The 23,145-nt window shown below is 51.8% G+C and overlaps 1 protein-coding gene across 3 annotated transcripts; it reads left to right on the forward strand.

The window, feature by feature from the left end:
* The first annotated feature begins 583 nt into the window (after positions 1-583).
* On the forward strand, positions 584-21,394 carry CYP26B1 (cytochrome P450 family 26 subfamily B member 1). Of its 3 annotated transcripts, XM_085223780.1 has the most exons (7): positions 584-932; positions 2,140-2,250; positions 4,497-4,721; positions 13,969-14,244; positions 15,254-15,409; positions 16,978-17,259; positions 17,894-21,394. In XM_085223780.1, the coding sequence occupies exons 2-7, from the start codon at positions 2,206-2,208 to the stop codon at positions 18,284-18,286; spliced, it is 1,377 nt and encodes a 458-aa protein (XP_085079906.1). In that variant the 5' UTR covers positions 584-932; positions 2,140-2,205; the 3' UTR covers positions 18,287-21,394. The 3 variants fall into 3 exon arrangements, with proteins under 3 accessions (XP_085079906.1, XP_085079904.1, XP_085079905.1); XM_085223778.1 differs by lacking the exon at positions 584-932 and having other exon boundaries at positions 1,878-2,250; XM_085223779.1 differs by lacking the exons at positions 584-932; positions 2,140-2,250 and adding an exon at positions 2,626-3,845.
* Positions 21,395-23,145: the final 1,751 nt, after the last annotated feature.

A 23,145-nucleotide genomic window follows, 5' to 3' on the forward strand; every position in this document is an offset into this window, starting at 1 on the left:
GGGGAGCAATTGAATGGGGAGTGAATAGGGGTTAAATATTGGGGGGGGGGTCACTGCAAAGGAGATTGTATATGGGGGGGCAATTGAATAGGGGTGAAATATTGGGGGGGGGTCACTGCAAAGGGGGGGTTAAATGTAGGAGGGAGCATTGCAAAGGGGGGGTTAAATGTGGGGGGGGCATTGCAAAGGGGGAACGGTTAGGGGTTAATGATGGGGTGCGGGGCACGATATCGTAAGGGGGGAACGATGAAGGGGAGGTGGGAGCCGTTAAAGGGGTGGAGAGAGGGAACGATGAAGGGTTAAACGGTGAGGGGGGGTGGCGGGGGGGGGGCAACTCCTTGGGGTCAGCCGCGGGGTTGGGCGCCGGGCTGAGCCGCGCTGTCTCTCCGCAGGGCCGAAGGTGCGGACGGCGGAGAAAGAAGAAGAAGAAGGAGGAGGAGGAGGAGGAGAAGGAGGAGGAGGAGGAGGATGAGGCCGAGGAGAGCGGCGTGACCGAGCGGCGGGCTGCGGGCCAAGGCTCGCACGCTCCAACGCCGCGTCCGCCCGGCCCGCCCCCCCCCCCTCCTTTCCTTTTCTCCTTTAACCCCCCCCCCTTTGCAACCCTCTGAAGTGAGAGGGTGGGTGTGCGGGGGAGCAGAGCGCTGGCTGAGGGCCCAGCCCGGCTTCCCCGCCTCTATATAAACACACATTGACTTTTTACTCAAACCCACATTGAGTGAGAGAGAGAGAGAGAGAGAGGGAGAGAGAGAGGGAGAGAGCGAGAGGGGGGGGATATGCCGAGGCAGCCCTGCCTCCCTCCCTCCCTCTTGACGGGAGTCCTGTGAAAAGTGTGGGGCGAACAAATACCGGCCGTATAGATACCGATATATATTTACAGAGCTAGATTGATCCATCTATCAGCCAGAGATACCCGGCGGCCCGCCTCGCTCCGTGTGTGTAGATCCATACATAGCGCTATTGACTTCTTCCATCTCTCCGGCTCTTTGCTGACTTATTTGATGATTTTTTAGCGTGGTTTTTTTTTTTTTTTTTTTTTTAAATCTCGCTCCTTTTTTTTTTTTCCTTTTTTTTTCCTTCTTTTTTTTTTTCCTCCATTTTCCCCCTTTTTTCCCTTTTTTTCTCCTCTTTTTTCTCTTTTTCCTCCCTTTTTCCTCCTTTTTTCCTCCCTTTTTCTCATTTTGTCCTCTTTTCTCCTTTTACTCTTTTTTTCCTCCCTTCTTCTTTTTCTCCTTTTCCCTCTTTTATTCCTTTTTCTCCCCCTTTTCCTTTCATTCCCCTTATTTTTCCTTCTTTCTTTTTCTCCTTTATTCCCCCTTTAATTCTTTCCCCCTTTCCTTTTCTTTCCCTTACTTTTCCTCCTTTTATTCCTTCTTTCCCCCCCTCCCACTGTGTGTGTGTGCCTTGAAAGGAGCAGCAGAGCATCCGCACTTGGACTTTTTTTTTTTTGGAGGGGGGGGAGGGGGGAACTTTATTTCCTTTTCCCCCTTTTTAAACTTCTTTTTCTTTTTACCCCCCCCCAACTTTTTGCACTCCCCCCATTACCTCGTGGGGGTGCAGGGGGGCGGGGTGGGGGGCTCCGCGTTGTGCTTTTTTCCCCTTGTCCCCCTTCTTTCCTTTTATATTCGCCTCTGTCAAACTGACGCCGGGCAAGAACAAACTTTTCGCAGAGGGACGGAGCAAAAATCGCTTTTAACCTTCTTCATATATATATATATATATATATATTTGTGGTTTTTTTTTTTATCATTTTTTAATTTTTATTCTTTTTTTTTTTTTTTTTTTTTTTTACCATTTTCTCTCATTTTCCGTACTGTTCTCCTACCAGAACCGGGGGCTCTCCCGCCCCCCCCCCTTACCCCCTTTTCCCCCCCTCCCTCCCCTTTTCCCCCCCGGACCCCCCAAGCAGGGTCGGCTGCGCTCTCCGCGCTCTCCCTTCGCTTTATTCCCCCCCGCGCGTCTGTGTGTGTTTGTGCGTGCGGGTGCGAGCGCGGTGCCTGTCAAGGGGCTGTTTCTCTCCCCACCCTCCTCCTCCTCCTTCTTCCAAATATGCTTTTTGAAAGTTTTGATCTCGTCTCGGCACTGGCTACCCTCGCGGCGTGCTTGGTGTCACTGACTTTGCTGCTGGCCGTGTCCCAACAGCTGTGGCAGCTCCGCTGGGCTGCCACCCGCGACAAAACCTGCAAGCTACCAATCCCTAAAGGCTCTATGGGATTCCCTTTAATCGGAGAAACCTTCCACTGGCTCCTGCAGGTAAGGAGGATTCCCTTCCCTCCGCTTGGGAACGGATTTATATTCATTTTTATATGCCTCCCCCCCCCCCTCACCCCTCACCTCCCCTTCCCAACTCCATACCCATCCTCAAGCCCGGTTCCCCAAATATTTTCTTCTCCTCGGACGCCGGGTTGCGATTGCATCATGCGAGATGGGCAGGGGGTGGTTGTGACTCGGGGGGGGAGGCGGGGGGGCACTGAGGGACACGGCTCGGCCCGACCCCCCCCCAGTTTATTCCCATCCGAGATCACACAGCGGTGCGGGGTTCCCCCGATGGGGATCGCTTGGAGCCGGGCAGAGGGGAGGGAAAATGCTCCTGGAGATGGGAGTTGGGGGGGGGGGGGGGTTCTCCCCGATTCCCTCTTTGGCTCTTTTCATCCTTTAGGCGAAATTGAGGATAATGATTTAAAAAAAAAAAAAAAAAAAAAGACCAAAAAAAAACCAAAAAACCCAACCCAACCAACCCGTGGGGTTGTTATTGCCGGCGTGGTGGGAGAGGAGAAGGGGGTCCCCTGGTTGAGAGCCCCCCGTGGGGTGGATGGGGAGCTGCTCCCGGTGCCGGGGGAAACCCGCGGAGGTAATGGGGAGATTAACCCGGGATTAACCTCGCTAAGTGCCCGAGAGGCGGCGGGCGGAGAGGGATCCCCTCTGAGGAAGGGCGGCTGCCAAAATAACGATGGTCGGAACAAAAATAGAGAGGAGAGGAGGTCAGGAGGTGCCCCGATGCCTTCATGGGGGGCACCCCGCGGCTTTCAGGAGGGAACCCCCGAGGTAAACGCGTCCGTGCGTTTCCCACTCTCTCTCTCTCCCTCCGAGCCTTTGGGAGAGGATGCTTCCCGCAAAAAGGGAGAGATTCCCATTGACGGCACCGGCACGGGATGCCGGAACCTTGCGGGGCGGCTCCGCAGCGCGGCCGAGGCCGGGGAAGGGCAGCGCGGTGCGGGTTGCGCGGTTCGGTTCGTCCCTCTCGGTTCGGCCCGGTCCGGGTCCAACCCCGAGTGTGAGCCCTCAGCCCCCGCCCCGCCAGCGGCGCCGAAAGGGTTAACGGCACGCTCTCAATAGGGCTTTATTTTTTAAAGAAATTTATCAGATTTTTACAGGGGGACCAGAAAAGGGTTCTCGCTTTTCCACAGGCTCCATCCAAACAGAGTGCAAGGGCTAAAAATACAAAAAAAATTTGTATAAATTGGACTCCATTCGAAAGTTCTCCCCGCATAAAGGTCCTCTTTGTGCTGCCCTGGAAATGGTGTACAAATAACTCTTTATTAATGCCACAAAAAGGACTTTTTAATTATATTTACGCAGATCAAGAAACGGGGTCACCTGAACATCTGAAAATCACAACCGCGCTTTTGTTTCAAAATAAACACACGCGAGCTGCGCTGCTCGCGGGGTCCTCCCAGCCCGGTTCGGCTTTGGGGAGGGGAAAGGGGGGGGGACCCGGCTCGTCCCCCCCTTCTCCATCCCCGGCTCCATCCGGCTGTTCACCGACAAAAGCCCTGGGAGCATGTGGGAAAGTTATTAAAGGGCTGCGCGGATCTGCAGATCGAGTTAGGCAAAGCGCAGCCTTTCGAGTAAATTGAGTCTGGGAGGAGGAAGGAAAAAAGAGGGGGGGGGGAGGGGGGAAGAGGGGGAAAAGGGGGAAAAAAAGGGGGAGAAGGGAATGGAAAAAGGGGGGGAAAGGGGAAGAGAAAAAGAGGAGGAAGTGGAAAAGGAAAGGGGAAAAAAAAGGAGAAAAGGAAAGGAAAAGAAGGAGAAAATGAAAGGAAAAAATGGGGGGAAAAGAAGGAAAGAAAAAAAAAATAGGGAAAAAAAAAAAAAAAAGGGGAGAGAAAAAGAGGAAAAAGTGGTTAAAAAGCGACCGGGGAGGCAAAGGTGGAAGCAGAAGGGGCGGAGGGCGCTGCCCGGAGCGCGGTGCGGTGCGATGCGGTGCCCACCATCCCGGCTGGGTGACCCCCATAAGCTGCTGTGTCGTCCCCCCTTCCCCCCCCCACGACTCATTCTGGGGTGTCCGCGTGGAAAAAAAATAAACCCGAAATCTGCGCGGAGGGGCTCGGGGAGCGCTGATTGGGAAGGGAACCCCCGGAGCGGAGGGGGGGGGGAGATTTTAAGGGGAGGAGGGGTTAAAAGGGAATGGGGGGGGGGGGTGAATCCACGCAGTCCCAGCGCCGCGTCCCCATTCCCACGCCGTGTCCCCCCCCCCCCAATCCCCACGCATCCCGCAGGGTTCGTGCTTCCAGTCTTCGCGACGAGAAAAATACGGCAACGTGTTCAAGACGCACCTTTTGGGGCGGCCGCTGGTGAGGGTGACGGGAGCGGAGAACGTGCGGAAGATTCTGATGGGGGAACATCACCTGGTGAGCACCGAATGGCCTCGCAGCACCCGTATGCTGTTGGGACCCAACACCGTGGCCAATTCCATCGGGGACATCCATCGGCACAAGAGGAAGGTGAGGAGGTTCCCCACGCGTGACCGCGGGGCGCGTGGATGCTCGCGGGGGGGGCTTAGAACGGGGGTCGGGGGGGGGTTGCGTTCCCTTCTTCCTCTCTCCGCTCTCTTCTCCTCTCTCCCCTCCGACCCACTCGCGTGGGAGGTCCCGCGTGGGTTCCCCCCCCTCTTCCCTCTGCGTGCGCGCTCGGAGCCTTTGAGGAATTTAAAAGGGCGATGGTCAAGAAAAAAGGTGATCGGGGAGGGAGGTGGCATGAGGGGGTTTCCCCTCGTTTTGCTGCTTCGGAAGGAGGATTGTCTCTGGGATCACTCGCCGTTTGTCGCCTCCGAGGCAACCCGCGGGAGTGACACGCGTGAAGTGGGCTGGAGGCCGAGAGCCGGCACGGAGCGCTCTTAAAAGGGCGATGCGCGCACTGGGGGGGGCCCACCGCGGTGCGGCTCTCGCGGTGCGGGGCAGAGGAACGCGGCTCCGACGTAATCAGGCTGTGCTGGAGGGGTATCGTGTGCAGAATGCATTCTCGCCGGGGTTGGTTCTCGTGGTGCTGAGCGTTGCAATGGGTTTTAGGGCAATTGGGGTGTTGATGGGGGTCTAGGGGTGAAGTGTGGGGCACGGGGGTGGCTGGGAGGGGTCAGTCCCTCCTGGGGGCTCACCTCGAATCCCCCTTTGGTGGTTCTGGTGTCAGGCTGTAACCCACAACAGTGGGAGCAATCAGGTTTTGGGGGGCTGTGAGGCCATGTGGACGTGGGGAATCAACATTACCTCCCCTCCCCTCCCCCCCAGACATAAATCCTGCAGGAAAAGGCAGAGAGGACAGTGTGGTGTGACAGCTTTCACGTCCATGTCATGGTTTGTTGAGACCATTTCCCACTTGGGTGGGGGCCGGGGGTTAATTTGGGGGTGGTGATGTTGAAGCATTGGGAAGGCACGGCTGCATCCAGAGCCTCAATGCTATCTTTACTCCAATGCAAACTCCTCTCTGTGCCCCAGCAGAATTTCCTATTTCATCATATGCATTTCTGCAAAAGCCCAACCCGTTCACTTCTCTTTTCCCCTGGGGGAGAGAGTGAGATATCAGCCACCGGTGGTCCCTATTTGTCACATTTCTTAACACGATGCTGAAGTGCCTCCACTCGGTGCGTGCGATCACACAACTCCTTAGGCTGCTTCTTTGTGTCTTATGAGAGGAGAAATCCTTCCCAACTTTCCTGTCCAAAAGAAAGGGCAAGGTGCACGGGCTGCCCCTGTCACAGAGCATTGGGGATGGGGCAGGGAAGGTGTGCAGGGACATGGGAGCCACTTCGAGCTCTGTACTAGAAAGCAAGTGCTCTAAAGGGCTGGGGATGCTGTTAAGCAGATGTTGAGCTTCCAGCAGCACTGGGCTGGTATGATGGACATGGTTGGTTGCTTCACTTTCCTTGCAAAGTGAGATATTACTCCCATTCCTCTACTTGGTCCCCTCTGCATTATTGCTATTATGGTGCTGAGCATCCGCACCCTTTCCCCTGTGCCAACCACCCCTCACCCTGGGCTGAGATGTGCATCCAGAGATAGGGCAAACCAGCTTCTAACAGGAAGAAAACAGCTCTCTTTGCTCCCAGTCAGATGGCAATGTGACAGATTTAAATTTCTTTTCCAGGCCAGGTGCCTCCAAACAACAGAAATCAGCAGCACTTTTTGAGTTTGTTAGCCCTGAGCTTCTACTGCTGTTAATTGGCTGCTAATTCAGCTCTCCCTATCCCAGCTGTGAGGAGGAAGCACCACGTTTAGCATTTCAGCTTGCTGCCTCCTTGTAGGCTGTTCTCTTGGGTTCCTGCTCTGCACTTTTTTGCAGGGAGCTGAGCAAAACCTGTAGGCAGAAGCCCTCAGTAAGGATGCTATTATCAATGGGATCTCAGAGATTCAGAGCCCTGTTTACACCACCAGATGCTCCTTCATCATTCCTTGGCCATCCAGCTGAGCTCTCCTCTGGCTGGGACAGATTGCCATTGAGACAAGAAGACAAGCTCCTCAATAAGTGCTCAGGAGGAGCAGAGCCACATTAACCAGATGACACCTATGACAACTTTGCTCTCCCATCCTCTATTACTTCTGCCCTGCAGGAAGCTGTCAAGTTAAAACAAACTGGAGAAAGCTTTTCTTTTGGGATATATAGGTTCTCCAAGCTTCACTAGAGTGGGGATAGAGATAGAGAGGTGATGGCTTGTGGAGTGGGCAGCAGGGCTTGCATGCATCACGGCCTTTATTGCAGATGTCGTTAGTGCTGGCTCCGTGCTTGGCTCCAGATGAAGCTGCTCGATAAGAACAGTTTACAAGCAGTAAAACAAAGCAACCCCAATCTCTTCAGTCTCCCTTTTGAGATAGATGTCTGCTGGGGGGTTGTTACCCTGCTGTGGGGCACGGAGCTGATGATGCTGGAGGTGGATCGTGGCCATCCTTGCTGCAGTGAGGGCAGTTTGTTCTTTTGCCATGGCACTTCTGTCGCCAGATCACCTTGTGGGGAGGAGCAGCTATATGGCTGAGCATGGCTGTAGCTTGGAGGTGGTGCCCAAGGAGGTTGTGGATGCCCCATCGCTGGAGGCATTCAAGGCCAGGCTGGATGTGGCTCTGGGCAGCATGGGCTGCTGGTTGGTGACCTGCACACAGCAGGGGGTTGGAACCAGATGATCATTGTGGCCCTTTTCAACCCAGGCCATTCTATGATTCTATGGTGGATGCCATATGGGGAAGGATGCACATCATCCATGATGAGGTTGGTCCAGAGGGAGGAGGCTGCTGTCCTATAGGGACCTATAGAGGATGGGTGGCTGGGGACAGTGCCTTGGTTCTCTCCCATCCTGCTCTTTTTGGTGGCAGAGCCATGCCAGCTCTGCTGTCTGAACCTGGTTGGGACCCTGTCCCAATGTGGCTGCTCACACTCAGTCCATTTCCACATCTCTCCCCATGGATGCCCTCAGTTCCTATTCACGAAACCCCAATCAGTGTGCTTTGATTTTTGGCCTTACGTGTGTTTTGGAAGTGTGGATCCTTGGGTCTCCATGACCTGCAGCAAAGTCAAGGCAAACTGTGCAAAGGGTAGCATGCATTCTGGTTTTATGAGATTTAAGGCAACCCTGGGATTGGGATTTGTGGCAGCCCTGTGCACAGCAGGAGCTGGAACTTGATGATCCTTACAGGTCCCATCTAACTCTGGATATTTTATGATCCTTATGTCCCTCCCAACCATTTGAGGCTGGAATGGGTGTTGGGAGGTTGTTGGGAAGCTGACATGAGGTGCTCTTGTGATGCTGCACAGCATCCGAATGCAGAAGGGAATGGGAACTGGGAATGGGCAGCTTTAGGGCAAGGGAAAGAGTCTCCCAATGCTGGCAGTACAGCAGAGCAGGAGAAGGTGGGATGCTGATGTTCCTTGGGAGCACTCAGCCTTGGCAGGAGAGCTCTGGACTGGCCGGACCCGTGCTGTGTTCCAGCATCGTAATCCCAAAATAGGCCCGGCTGGCTTAAAAAAAGGAAAAGACAGAATAAAATAAAAGCAGTCCGTGGGCTGGGTAGACATCCTAGACCCAGAGACTCAAGGAGGAAGCAGACAGTGGTGCAGAGAAACGGCCTGTTTTGTCTCACTGTCCAAAACTACATCATTCATTAACACACCACAATTAATGTTCTGCCTCGGAGGCATACAAGTGTTGAGCTTATTAGCACCAAGTAGAAAGGTCTGAGGCTTTAATATAGTTTGCGAGAGGATTAAGAACACAAAAGGGGCCATAAATTTACAACCAAATATAAACCAGCTGCTGTGGGCAGGGCTGGGGGGGAGGGAGGGGGGTGGAGGAAGGAGGGATGGGAACAGCGGGCGCTGCTTCCCCGCTGCCAAACCCCCTCACCCGTGCTGTTAAGAGACGTTGATTACTTTTTGGCATCCCCCACCCCACCTCGCCACCCTCCCCAGTAGGAATCGGAGCCGTCCTCTTTCCAGCCCAGCCCACCCATATCGCCCATCGGGTCAGATCTGTGGGCTGGGGTCCAGCTGGATCAGGCATCCTCTCAGCACGTTGGCATCGAGCCCCTTCTCTCCATCACGGGCTGCTGCCCTGAGAACTGTAACCCACGGGCAAAAGGCACTGAGGCTGGAGAAAAAGGCTCTCATTGATGTTGAAGGGCTCCGGTTGGGGAAGAATTTGTCGGCTAGGTTGGCTCATTGACTTTAGACCAAATAGTGCTGTCATCTACAGCGGTGTAAATCCAGAGTCATTCCAATGGATTTAAAAAAAAAAAAAAAAAAAAAAAAAAAAGGCAAAAAAAAAAAAAGCAAAGTGCAGGCGCTCCTGGCTGAAATACAAATGCCCTGAGTGCTCCAACCCTGCTCCGAGGAGCTGTGCTGAGGCTGAAAGTGGTGCAGCCCCAATGCCACCTGAGGCTCTGTCATCTCTTTGGGCTCAGTCTGAAGCCAGAAGAGTCTTCACAGATGGCCTGCAGGATGAGGTGTGATGGCCATAAGTTGTGCCAGGTGGGTATTAGGACACTGTTCTTCCAAAGAGCAGTCAGCCATTGGCACAGCTGCCCCAGGGAATGATAGAGTCGCCATCCCTGGAGGTGTTTCAGAGCCATGGAGATGTGGCACTGAGGGACATAGTGGGCATGGTGGGATGGGTTGGGGTTGGGCTTTGAGCTCTTGGCCAACCATAATAATTCTACGTATTCTCATCCTGGTATGATGCATCAACATCTCGCAGAGCCATCCTCAGGATTTTGGTGGCAGAGCTGAGGTTTCCCTGCAGCTGGAGGAAGGGCTTTTCTAAGCGTCTTCCCCTGTTGCTGCCATGCCAAAGCATGCTTGTAAAGTCATATTTATTTCTTTGGGATGGAGTGGGCTGTGTCGTGGGGCAGATGCTTCCCTCCCAGCTCAGTTCTTTGCCAAACTCTCCACTGACATCTTCTCTCTCTCTGCCTCCTTGTGTTCAGTTTCCCATTTGAGGAGTGGTGACAGTGTATGAAGTGATTTTTTGCTGTCCCCAAATGCACTGCTTCCCCATGAATGAATGGGTATGGACCAGGAAAGGGGGTGATGTGGGCTCATAGGTGCTGAAGAACCACAGCATATTTAGATAACCCCATAACGAGGGTCAGACAGCCTCAGTTGCTGAGTGTAACTGTTTGCATTCTGCTGGTGCTGGCATTGGAATTATTATTATTATTATTATTATTATTATTATTATTATTATTATTATTATTATTTTGAGGTGAGGCAGATGGGATGCTGAGATAGATCTATGGTGTCTTGCTTCTTTTCTGTCTGTGCATCATGGAGTGCTGCTCATTTTGGAGGACAGGAGCTGAAAAATGTGGCTTTTCCCTCAAAATGAGCACAGGTTTCTCCCACGATGGGAGGATGGCAGGAAAATGTGGGGCAAGAGATATCCTGCATTTAGCCGGACATGCTTCTTCCCCCCTGTCTTAACATGGGGAGGGATCATATATCATAGAATGGCTTGGATTGAAATGGACCCCAAGGATCATCAAGTTTCAACCCCCCTGCCACAAGCAGGGCCACCAACCTCTGTATTTAATACTGGACCAGGCTGCCCAGGGCCCCATCCAACCTGGCCTTGAACACCTCCAGGAATGGAGCATCTACGGCCTCTATGGGCAGCCTGTGCACCAGTGCCTGCCCATTCTGTGGGAGAAGAAACTTTTCCTAACATCCAATCTGAGATACAGAGAGAAAGAGCGTGGTCTGTGTTGGGAAATGGCTTGGGATGCTTTCCCAACACACACCAAGCCCTGTGGGCAGCCAATTGGTTGTAAAAACATCTCTGTGCCCATCATGCCTTCATTCTGCTGGGTAGCAGCTCTGAGAAGCCAGGCTGGATGAGGTGTGGGTGTCAGATCCCAAATTCTCCTCCTGGAGGAGAAGAATGAAAAACTCTGTTCCTCTTTGTTATGATGGTTGTGCTTGGATGGGAAGGCTTGGCTAGTGCTGAGCATCATTCCTGCTAATTATTCTTCATCCTAGCTGCTGAGTGAGTCTTTTTCTAAGTTTCACTTGAATGTCCCCTCCTCTTTGGTACGGTTTAAGGATGGGGATGGGGTATTTTCCATGCGGGGCTGCTCGCTGCCACCTCTGCGGGGGATGGCGGAGCTGAGGCACCGGGAAGGAATTTTCTGCCTTAGGAAAGCCATAAATCTTTAAATATCCTGTTTGCACTGTGAGACGGATTCGGAAGTTTCCAGCTGAGTGCTGGGGTCTCCCTGGGCAAATGTGGGTGGGTGTGAGTGTTACCCCCACAGCAAACAGATCCCCCAAGGGCGACTTTTTGAGGCCGTACCAAAGATGTGCAAAAATGAGGGCTCCTCTTAGCATCTCCAGGAGATGCTACCGACCCCGTCTTTTTTCCAGGTACCCCCACTTAATGCTGTTTTTTGCTTCTTGGCTGCTCGAGAGGAACTTTTTGCAGCGCTGCTCCTCGATTGGGCTTCACTAGAGGGCGCAGGGATTTTAGGCTAGAAGCGCTGCGAGGGCTGTCAGGGAAAGCTGGCTGCCTTTTCCTCCTTTTTAATCAACTGGAAAGATGCAGGGTTGAACTGGAGGTGACTGGAAGGGGATCCAGACTTGTGTCTGGCTGGGGAAGGATCTGCTGACATCTGGGATTAGGCAGCGTGGAGCGCAGCGACGCCAGGTTTGCAGCCGGACGGGACCGGAGCAGCCCTATAGCAAAAGGACAGCTCAAAAAAAAAAAAAAAAAAGACCCAAAGAAAAAGACCCAAACTCACCAATTCTAAATGCTCGCTGCTGACACCTCGGCAGGAGCTCCTTTTCTCTCCTCGAGGGTTTCCTCCTCTGCCGTTGCTCTTTGGGATGATTTGGCACAATAGGACCAGAGGTGTTCCTGGGACTGTGGGGCTCATCCCTTGCTGGGAGAGATGCTGGGTAGGGATGAGGAAGGATGGGGTTTGCACCAGATTGGGAATTGCTTCTCCCACCTCATTGCATGCACACAGTCAGCTCTGCCTGAGTGTCACTGCTCCTTCCAGGCGTAAAAATAGCTCTGGGAGTGCAGAGGGGCACTGAAGTGCAGAGGAGCACCAAAAGTGGCAGCCAAATCATCTCTCACCCTCTTCATGGTCACTCCATGGCTCGTTCATTCAGCCCTCCCTGTGGTTCATTCATTTCCTGGCTCCATTCATTCATTCCTTCATAGACAAGCGGGGACGGCTATCTGTCTGCAGGCACATCTGTCTGCCTGTCCTCTTGCATCTTCTTTATCCCCTCACGTCTTCTCTCTCCTTCCTACCCTCCTCCCACATACATGCTGCTATTCCTGCCCCTACATGTGGGGTGTGATGAGTTCTACCCGGGTCTCAGCCCTGCAGGCATTCAAGGCCAGGCTGGATGCGGCTCTGGGCAGCCTGGTCTGCTGGTTGGGGACCCTGCACATAGCAGGGGGTTGAAACTAGATGAACATTGTTGTCCTTTTCAACCCAGGCCATTCTATGATGACGATTCTCAGCTCAGGCAATGCGTTATGAAGCAGCAATTGTCCATCCTCCCACCTTCCCTGCTAGGGGACAGAGGTGTTATTTCACCAAACAGCCTCCCAGCTGAACGCCGTGCTTGAGCAACGGAGGGGTCGCCGCCAGGAAAATGTTACCTTTCCCTTTTGAGTGCTGACTGCGGAGGAAATTCTCACATTTACAGCTTCGGCGCTCATGGAAAGAGTGGGGGAGGCTTTGGTTTTTCTCCTTTTCTCCTCGGTTTGATAACTTTGCAGCCCCCCTCAGGAACCCGGCCACCGGTGAAGGCTCTCGGCTCGCTCCTGGGGAGCTGGCTTTCATTTGATTTCTCCCGGAGGCCTGGCATGCATGCGGCGGTGCGTGCGTGCAAGCCCGCCGTGTGGGGAGGTTAATAAAAAATAAACAAACAGCACTTTTTCCTCCGGTGCACTCTGGGAGGGATGCGGCGGGGATGCCGAATGAAAGCGCGTGCTGTGGGGCTGCGCTGATGGGGGGGGGGACGGGGGACATTCCTGGCATTTCTCAGCTCCTCGCGCAACACGCGGGCTCGGGCCCAAATTGGAGGAAGGAGCCGTTAGCATGGGGGCCTGGGGAGGCTCGCTCCTGAGCTGTGTTTACTCGCGGAGCTTAAATTAATAGTGTCTGCTGACATCAGTTTTTAGCCCGGCTTCCCAAGGAAATGAGCCTTGTGCGATCGCAGCCTTCGCGTGCGTGCGTGCGTGCCTCTTCTCCCCAAAGTTCAGCCAGGTTTTGACGAGGTCCTAAAGGCCTTGAAAGAATTCCCCCATCCGTGGAGGTGTTCAAGGCCAGGTTGGATGGGCCCTTGAGCTGCTGGGGGGCCAACCAGCCCACAGCACATGGAACAGGTTGCCCAAGGAGGTTGTGGATGCCCCATCCCTGGAGGCATTCAAGGCCAGGCTGGATGTGGCTCTGGGCAGCCTGGTCTGCTGGTTGGTGACCTGCACACAGCAGCGGGTTGGAACTGGGTGAGCACTGTGGGCCTTTTAACCCGGGCCATTCTATGATTCTATGATTTGATTAGAACTGGATCATCTTTAAGCTCCCATCCAACCCAACCAGTCTATGATTCTATGAAAACCTTTGTGTGTGTGCACAGGCCAACAATTAGAATCCTTATGGAAGAGCTCCATTCGTAGCATCCAGCATATGGGATGGATGGAGCTGGGAACTGGGACGTGTGGAGCTACAGAAGGTTCTCCTTCCATCTTGCTGTGTGTAGGGTGCACTATTTCATATAGAATCATAGAATGGCCTGGGTTGAAAAGGGCCACAATGATCATCTGGTTCCAATCCCCTGCTATGTGCAGGGTCGCCAACCAGCAGACCAGGCTGCCCAGAGCCACATCCAGCCTGGCCTTGAATGCCTCCAGGGATGGGGCATCCACAACCTCCTTGGGCAGCCTGTTCCAGTGCATCACCACCCTCTGTGTGGTCACCATTCTCCCATCCTCAGCTTGCTGCTGGAGGGAGATTGTGGGGAACCGTGTTATTGCTGATGATGAGGATCAGCCTAGGGAGGATTGGTGGATCCTCATCAGCCCTTCTTGGCAGCTCTTTTAGAAACTGGTGATTCTGGATGATAAACACTGGATGATGACAAATCTACTTAGCACGGGGGATCTGCAATGTTCATTTCTATGGGCAGAAGTGGGCTTTTAGAGAAGGCAAAGAGGAGGATGTTGGGGCTCCATAGAATCCTCTGCTCACTCTTCTGTAGGTTTTCTCCAAAATCTTCAGCCACGAGGCTCTGGAGAGCTATCTCCCCAAGATCCAGCTGGTGATCAAGGACACCCTGCGGGCTTGGAGCAGCAATCCCGATCCCATCAACGTCTACCATGAGGCCCAGAAGCTCACCTTCCGCATGGCCATCCGCGTCCTGCTGGGCTTCCGCATCCCCGACGAGGAGCTCAACCGTCTCTTCGAGGTCTACCAGCAGTTTGTGGAGAACGTCTTCTCCTTGCCTGTGGATCTGCCCTTCAGTGGCTACAGGAGGGTAAGGCTTTGGGCTGAGCCCTCCGCTAACCAGTAGCATCAATATGGGATTAGTGGGGCAGTGGATAATCCCTACCTCTGTGTGTTCTTGGTGGAGATGTCTCTCACCATCTGATGTCTTTTGGGCTATAAAGTACTGTTTTGGTGGAGTGGAGAGGGAGATGTATTTGTGGATTGTTCTTCAGAGCACTGGGTGCTCCATGGCTCAATGCAGTGGGGAGCGTGGTTGTGATTTGCTCAGGTTTATTGGGTCATTTAGCTCATAACATCACTTAGTTGACTTTTTTTTTCTTTGTGGGAGCCTTCTCCTATCAATGCACTGCCCGCCAACTGGGCAAAACAGAGTGGCAGCCCTTTGAATAGTAGCTCCAGTTCTTCTAGGCAAAAGATTCTTCTATGCAAAGATGCAAAATGAAAACATAACAAAAAATCCGTTTAGTTTTTATTTTTCCTCGCGAATATTGCTAACAGTACTACAATTTTTTTTCAATCTTTTATTTTTTTTTTAACTATCACCACAGATGTTGTTATTGTTATTTAACCTCTTGAATGAACCCAATCGCTGGCAGCCCCGAAAGGTTGGATTTGCGTTAGAGAGGCCAAGCACTAAAATTGCTTGGGAAGCCCATTCTCCTTCCAGGAGGAGAATCCTCTTGGACAAATTGGCCTTCCTTAGAGAGAAAATTTTCCCAGGGACTTCTTGTATCCCAGGGAAAGAAGGAGGGCTGTGAACTGCTGCAGAACTGGGGCTCCCACATCACAGCTGCCATTTGCACGGTGGTCTTGATTACTGACCCCGTAATCTCATATGCTTAAGGCTTGCTTCTCTTGGCTGGGGAATGACTCCAGCATTTTTGTATTCCTGTCTGAGCACCTGCAATAGTAGTTTGATTCCATAGCCACATCCTGCTTGAGCACAGCTCCTTCTCTGCGTATGCTGGAGATATGCAGGGTGGGGATGGCGGTGATGGTGTTGAGACCTACGAGGTCTGATGGTTCTTGTTCCACAGGGCATCCGGGCACGTGAGACACTGCAGAAGGGGCTGGAGAAAGCCATCCAGGAGAAACTGCAGAACACACAGGGTAAGGACTACGCCGACGCGCTGGATATCCTGATAGAGAGCGGCAAAGAACACGGCAAGGAGCTCACCATGCAGGAGCTGAAGGTAAAGATCTTCCCATGGCCACCCAACAGCAAAGCTGGTGTATGGGGGATTTTGGGGGGCAGAGCTGGGGTGGGTTTTCAGACCTGGGAGTCCCCACTGTGTTTGTAGATCCCACACCCTGGTGGAGCACGGTGCCAACAAGCCAGTTGCTTTCCCACAGGCTGTATTTATTTGCAGATTATGCTCTTCCCTTACTGAAAAGCACTACAAGCAAATACCAAAAGAACATATAAGCTTGCTGAAGCTTTCAGCCTTGGCCAATCTCACCTCTCTACCTGTGCAATCCCCTCTTTAATGTGTTTGAGCCCTTGATGGCTTATTATTTGCAGCAGACTCACAGCATCATGACTTATCTTAGAGTCACAGAATCACAGAATATTTGGGGTTTGAAGGGACCTTGAAGCCCACTCAGCTCCATCCCCTGCCATGGGCTGATTACTCCCCACCAGCTCAGTCTGCCCGGAGTCCATCCATGGCCTTGGGCTCCTCCAGGGATGGAGCACCCACAGCTCTCAGGGCAGCCTGTGCCTTGCTGTTCTCTGAGTAAGGAATTTCTTCTTAACGTCTAACCTGAATCTCTTCTCTTTTAGCTTAAAGCCATTCCCCATTATCCTATCACTATCAGACTATGTAAAAAGTCACTCTCCCTCTTGTTTATAAGCTCCCTTCAAATACTGGAAGGCTGAAATGAGGTCTCCCTGGTGCCTTCTTTTCTTCCAATGCTTGGTCAGGCACTGGCACAGCTGCCCAGGGAGTGATGGAGTCACCATCCCTGGAAGTGTTCAAAAACAGTGAAGATGTGGCATTGAGTGACATGGTCTTTGAGCATGGTGGGATGGGTTGGAGTTGGACTTGGTGATCTTAGAGATCTTTTCCAACCTCAGTGATTCTATGATTCCCCAGGCTGAATACCCCCTGCTCTCAGCCTGTTCCCATAGCAGAAGTGCTCCAGTCTTTGAGCATCCTCGTGGCCTCCTTGGTCTTGAACCAAATCACAGAATCATAGAATGGCCTTGGTTGAAAAAGGACCACAATGCTCATGTAGTTCCAACCCCCTGCTATTGTGCAGGATCACCAACCAGCAGCCCAGGCTGCCCAGAGCCACATCCAGCCTGGCCTTGAATGCCTCCAGGGATGGGGCATCCATAGCCTCCTTGGGCAACCTGTTCCAGTGTGTCACCACCCAGAGTGAAAAACTTCCTCCTAATATCCAACCTAACCCTCCCCTGTCTCAGTTTGAAGCCATTCCCCCTTGTCCTATCACTATCCACCTTCATAGCCATTCCCCCTCCTGTTTATAAGTTCCCTTCAGGTATTGGAAGGCCACAATGAGGTCTCCCCAGAGCCTTCTCTTCTCTAAACTAAACAAGCCTAATTCCATCAACTTTTATTCATAGGAGTGGTGCTCCAGCTCTCTGATGTCCAATGTCCATTGTTGCCTGGGATGCAGGGGCAAGAATGACCCATGGCAGCCTGCTATGGCCCACATGCCTTTTCCATCATACCATGGCTGTCTGTCTGTCTGTCTGTCCTTCCAGCCTCACCCATTTTCTCTTATCCCCTTTCAGGATGGTACCCTAGAGCTCATCTTCGCCGCCTACGCCACCACAGCCAGCGCCAGCACCTCTCTCATCATGCAGCTGCTCAAACACCCGCGGGTGCTGGAGAAGCTGCGGGAGGAGCTGCGCAGCAAAGGCATCCTTCACAACGGCTGCATCTGCGAGGGCTCCCTGCGCCTCGACAACATCAGTGGCCTTCACTACCTGGACTGTGTCATCAAGGAGGTGCTTCGCCTCTTCACCCCCATCTCCGGCGGGTACCGGACGGTGCTGCAGACCTTCGAGCTGGATGTGAGTATTGCCACGTGCTTGTGTCTTTTGCAAAGCGTGCTTGAAGCTGGTTTAGAGGAGGGGTGAGAATGAAAAATTTGGTTCCGATGGTGGCGGTGGGTGGAATTGTTGCAGATTCAGAAAATGGATAGGGATTAGACTCGCTTGGGATGTCAAACTGGGGACTGCCGTGGTGCTTCCAATGGAGTGGGATGGTTCAGTCTGAAGAACAGGACTCTCAAGGGAGAACTTATGGCTGGCTGAAAAGAGGTTGGAGCGAGGTGGGAGTCACCCTCTGCTCCCAGGTAACAGCAATAAGACAAGAGGTGATGGCCTCAAGTTGTGCAAGGGAAGGGTCAGGTTGGATATTAGGAGAAATTTCTACTCTGAAAGAGTGGACAGCCACTGGCTCAGCTCAGGGAGTGGTGGGGTCACCATCCCTGGAAGTGTTCCAGGAAAACTGTGGAGATGTGGCACTGAGGGATGCAGTCAGTGGGCACGGTGGGGATGGGTTGGGCTTGGACTTGGTGATTTTAGAGGTGTTTTCCAACTTTAATGGTTCTACAGTTCTAAAGCTGTCCTCCTCCTCCCTCTCTCTGTACAGTGCTGTTGACCCTCTCTGCTCTTCTCTTCCCTTCTCCTCTCCCCTCCATAGGGTTTCCAAATCCCCAAGGGCTGGAGCGTGATGTACAGCATCCGGGACACCCATGACACCGCCCCCGTCTTTAAGGATGTGGACGTCTTCGACCCCGACCGCTTCGGGCAGGGCCGCAGCGAGGACAAGGAGGGCAGGTTCCACTACCTCCCCTTTGGAGGGGGTGTACGGACCTGTCTGGGCAAACACTTGGCCAAGCTCTTCCTCAAGGCCTTGGCCATCGAGCTGGCCAGCACCAGCCGCTTCGAGCTGGCCACCAGGACTTTCCCCAAAATCACCTTGGTGCCCGTGGTCCACCCAGTCGACGGACTCAAGGTTAAATTCTTCGGACTGGATTCCAACCAGAACGAGATCCTGACGGGGACGGACGTCATGTTGGGGGCCACTGTGTAGAGCCTACCAGGGATGGGCGGCTGGGGATGGAGGGGTGGGGTAGGGACAGGGGGATGAACAGGAGGGGAGAGGAATGAGGAGCTTCTCTACGACGCTCACTTGGCAGAGCCTCCAGGTTGGGACTGTTTCCTCCACTGGCAAAGCTGCCAAAATCCTTCTGCTCCGGGCATGGAGGAGCTTGGGGTGGCATCGTGCCTCTCGCTTCCTCCAGAAAGAGGAAGAGTTGTGAATCCCGAGTAGAACTGGGACTGTCTGACCATACACAGTATCTAAATATTATAAATATATATATATAAATATCTATAAAACACTTCTGCTGCCAGGAGAGCGCTGCAAAGCCCCGATAGTGGGAAAGGCTTTGGGAACCAGCTGGCAGCCAGCGGTCTGGTGGCCCAGCGTGGCCCGCCAAGCTTGTTTTTAACAGTGTTAAATTAGCTGGTGATAACAGTGTTTTATTTTTGTTGTTGTTGTTGTTCGTTTGTTTGGTTGTGTTTGTTTTTTTTTTTTTTATTATTTTGGGGCTCTGAGGGCTGCCCTGGGCAAAGGGGAGATGAGCGATGCCCATTCCCATCCCACCCGTTTGGGCAGGTTTGGGGGAGTGCTGCCCTTTCGTCTCCGCCGAGGGACCAAAAAAACCCTGTGGTGCCTTGTCTGAGGCTGAGCCGTCTCTCCAAAGCCTCAGATGAGTGTGGTTTGGGGTGGGGGGAGCTCCTTTTTTTTTTCTCCTTGAGTTTCCTGCTGCTGCTACACATCCTGTGTGCACCGCTCCCCCTTCCCCACGCAGAGGCATCCCTTTGGGGGCATTTTGGTGCCTTTGCTCTCCCTCAGGGTGTGGGCACCTCCACGATCTGCTGCAGCTCTGTGAGCACTGAGCTGTTCTGTTTGGGTGCACCCTCTTCCACGGGAGGCATTTTTGCATTAAAGGTGATCTCTATAAATAAGCCACCGTCCGCATCGTTTGTCTCGTGTCTGGGTTTTGGTTGGCGATGGGAGAGCTCTGCAGGAAGGAGAGAAGGGCTGTGCATCTGAAGTACAAGGTATCATGAGCTTCGTATGCTGGGTGGGTTTATTTGGTTTGATTTGATTTCTTTTATTGGCATGAGAAAGGCTTCCATGTGTTGCGTGAGACAGGCGGGTTGTGTTGAAAGCAGACGTGGCCTCACATGCAGGTGCAGAGCAAAGGCTGGTGTTTGGTTCAACCTGAGCATCAGGTTGGGAGATCCCATTGGGATTGGAGGCCCTTCATCTCGGGGAAGATCCAAGCAGCCTTGCTTTCTCCCATCTCCTACCCTGGAGGATGAGGTAAGGATGAGGACCGTGGGGTGGTGGGGAAAGATCTCATGTTGGGGTGGGCAGCTTGGCTTTTAGCTTTAAAGGTGTCCAGATAAGTCGAAGGGGCTGAAATGGGAAGGATGAGGGGGCAGATGTCGCTTACCAGGTTGCTTTGCAGGTTGTGCTCTTGATGAGTGGGTGCCTCGTTGGAAGGTCAAAGGATGTGTGGGTGAGCAGTGATGATGGCTGCCTCTGCCATTGTCATCTGGTGGGGTGAGGAGCAGGGAGGCAGAGTTTGAGCTGGGGGAAGCACTTGAGGTTGGGTCAGCCAAGCTGCCAGAAACCCCCAAGAGCACCCCAACGGATGGTTTCCACTCACACCAGGGAGCACGACTTGATTTTCAGGTGGATTTAACCCCAAATAAAGCTCCCAGTCCTCTAAAGGATGCCACTGAGGTCCGGGTCTTGCCTTCTGGTCGGTAAGCAACGTGCCATACCCAAGAGGGAGGTCTGAGCGTTATGTGCCACCTGGGCACTGTGTCCCTGGAGTGGAGGATCAGTCAGTTTGCTGACATGGGAACTCCAAGGGAAATGCTAGGCACTAGTGAGACTTCAGGCATTGGAGAGAAAACATTTCCAGAGATGGAAGGGGTTTAATTGCAATGAGAATCCCAACAGGAAGCAAAGGAGAACACAACCCAAATGCAGTGAGAATGGGTGAGCTTCCCGTGGGCAAGTGTGTAGAGAAAGGTTTGCTGCATGCAAGGGTCATTGTCCATGGTGTTGGCTGATGATGAACACGTGTAGGGCATGGAGATGGGGCATGAGGTGGAGGATGCAGGATGAAAACACACAAGGAACCCACAGCCAGGAGTCCCCCATTCCCAGCTGAGACATACTGGGGGCGAAACTGTGGCTGGGAGAGAGAGGAGGTGAAAAAATGGGAGAGATGGAGATTGGATGGCCAACAAGGGCCAGAGGTTCAGCCTAAAGTCCAGCGGTGGCTTCATGCTGTGCTCCCATGGGTGAGATCTCTGGGGTGAATTTGGGATGGACTCAGTGAAGGGCGGCCAGTGGAGGGTTTGGTTCAACTGTGATTTGAACTTCCAGTGTCGTTACAAAGTGAAAAACCAAACATGCTTTTGAGTGAGTGGTTGACTGGAGAGTGGTAATGTCAGATGCATACATCCATTATATATATATGCTTACACCACGTGTATATATAATGTGTGTATGTGTATTTAATCTAGGCACCAGTAAGCCAGGCTTTTGTTTTACCATTCCTAACTAATATAACTTGACTAAAAAAGAAGTTGCTGCAGTGGGTTTGCAGAATAAAGCACTTTGAATCTCAGAATTGTGTTTTTTTTTTTTTTTCTTAGCACAGTCCAGTTCGCTATAATGTTATTTTATACACAGTTATTATTATTTTTTGTCTGTCTTTATAAACTATTATAAGTACTATTTTTGTTATAATTCAAAATAGATATTTAGTATAAAGTTTTGTTGTTAAATATTTGTTATTTAGTAAAATATGATTTTTTTTTCTCTCTATTGTAAACATTGTCTGGAAAAATATTAATATGTTTTATCACAGTTGTTTTTAATATTAAAAAAAAAAAGAGAAAAGCACTTGTGGGGTTTTTTTCCTTATGAAATCGGTGCCGTGTGAACATGTGTTTCAGTCATGTGGTTTTTAATATGTATATAATATCATGTGTTGCATATTAAAATGAATGTTGTGTATTTTGTGATCTTAAAAAATAAAAATAAAAAAAATAATAATCCACGTGGCTATTTTATAGACTTCTATCATAAAAAGAGTTGAACCTCCCAGCCTCTTGTCTGCATCTCTTTCGAAGGGCTTGCGGCTGCCTTGGGGTCTGAGGGTGACATCATGTCCTGGGACCCCATGAATGTTTTTTTTTGCACCGATCTGGAGACATGTCAGTCCCCATGGCATGGATTTCAATACAGGAAATTCCCCTTTGAAATAAGAAATACTTTTTTTTTTCTAGGGAGGAGGACACACGCTGAACCAATTTGCCCAGAGGTGTGAAGTCTCCATACCTGGAGATGCCCAGAGCCCAACAGGACTCAGCCAGGTCACCCAGGTGCTCCTGCTCTGCAGTCCTGAAGGTTTGGTGAGCTCTGGGACACTCAATTTCTGCCCAAAGCTTCTGCTCTTCTCCAATGAGAGACACAGGCTGGGCAAAACCAAGTGGGAGAGGACCCTATTTGTGGCACTGAGTGACATGGTTTAGTGGGCAATGGGTTGATGTTTGGACTTGACATGTTCAAGAAACACGTAGATGTTATACTAAGGGACATGGCTTAGCGGGGAGATACTGGTGGCAGGTGGACATTTGGACTGGATGACCTTGGAGATCTTTTCCAACCTTAACAATTCTTACGATTCCATGATGATCTTTGTGGTCTTTTCCAACTTCAATGATTCCATGATTCTATTTGGATCTATTCCGGTTGGATATTGAAGCACAGGCCTGCCCAGAGAGTGGTGGGGTCACCATGCCTGGGGTGTTCCAGAACCATGGAGATGTTGCACTGAGGGATGTGGCCAGTGGGCATGGTGGGATGGGTTGGGGTTGGGTTTGGGTATACTAGAGCTCTTTTCCAACCTTAATGACTCCATGATTTAGCAGGCACGGTGGTGATGCCTGATCTAAACTGATGGCTAGACTTGTTGAGAGCTCTGAAAGATTCCATTGTCTGCTCTAGGAATCAGCACCTCAGCAAACCCAGCACGTCCTGGACTCAATTTTTAGCAATTGTTGGGTGGTGGCACCAAGTGCTTTTGGTGTGAAACCTAAAGCTCGTGGTGGGAGTGGGAGCTGCACCTGTCCCGCGGTGGAGATGGGTGGGTTGGGAACACTTAGCAAGTCGTTAAGTGATTATTAAAGCAATTAACTTCTGTATGGGTCATCTTTTTCTCAAAAGGCGAGAGCCGGAGGAATTAATGAAATCCTATGCAGCTGGCTGGAAAATGTAACTGTGTGGCTCCATCCTGTGCCCCTTTTGCTTCAGCCGGTGGCTCCGTTTGTGCTCATCCTGACCTCCTTCTGCCCTCCACCCCGAGCAGAGGGGGGGGCAATGTGTCACCACTGTTCCCTTCCGACCCCACCATGCAGTTACAACCCCCACCTCCACCAATTAAATAGCAGGGGAGGTCATTTCCTTCTAGCCTTTTCTTTTGGGGATTTCTTCCCCAGTTCCCCTTAGCTTCTATTTATTTATTCGTTTCTTTATTATGATTAGCATTTTGTATTTATTTTCTTTATGGCTTCAGGAAGGAGCCGCAGCACTCTGAGGGGCTGATGTGGCTCAGCTGTGCTCCTGGTTCTCCCATTCTGCTCCAGGAACCACAATCTCTCCTTCCTCACTGTGCTTTAACTTCAGCTGAGCTCTCAGAAAGTTCTCTTTTAAGGCCTGTGTTTGAGCATAGAAAAGGTGTGTGAAGGTATATATACTTTTATATATATATACATACACTTTATGATATATAAAGTATATGATCTTTATGATCCCTTCCTCCTTTTTCTCCTTCCCTCCTCCCCTTTTTTTTTCCC

The sequence above is a fragment of the Meleagris gallopavo genome, chromosome 4 (genome assembly GCF_905368555.1).
Source record: "Meleagris gallopavo chromosome 4, MGAL_WU_HG_1.1, whole genome shotgun sequence".
Classification (NCBI taxonomy): domain Eukaryota; kingdom Metazoa; phylum Chordata; class Aves; order Galliformes; family Phasianidae; genus Meleagris; species Meleagris gallopavo.

Bases quoted from the DNA above. Each gene is read 5' to 3' on its own strand.
- CYP26B1 (XM_085223779.1), top strand. From the start codon at position 3,540: ATGCCACAAAAAGGACTTTTTAATTATATTTACGCAGATCAAGAAACG. The intron at 4,722-13,968 runs GTGAGGAGGTTC...ACTCTTCTGTAG, and splicing joins TCCATCGGCACAAGAGGAAG to GTTTTCTCCAAAATCTTCAG. The intron at 15,410-16,977 runs GTAAAGATCTTC...ATCCCCTTTCAG, and splicing joins TCACCATGCAGGAGCTGAAG to GATGGTACCCTAGAGCTCAT.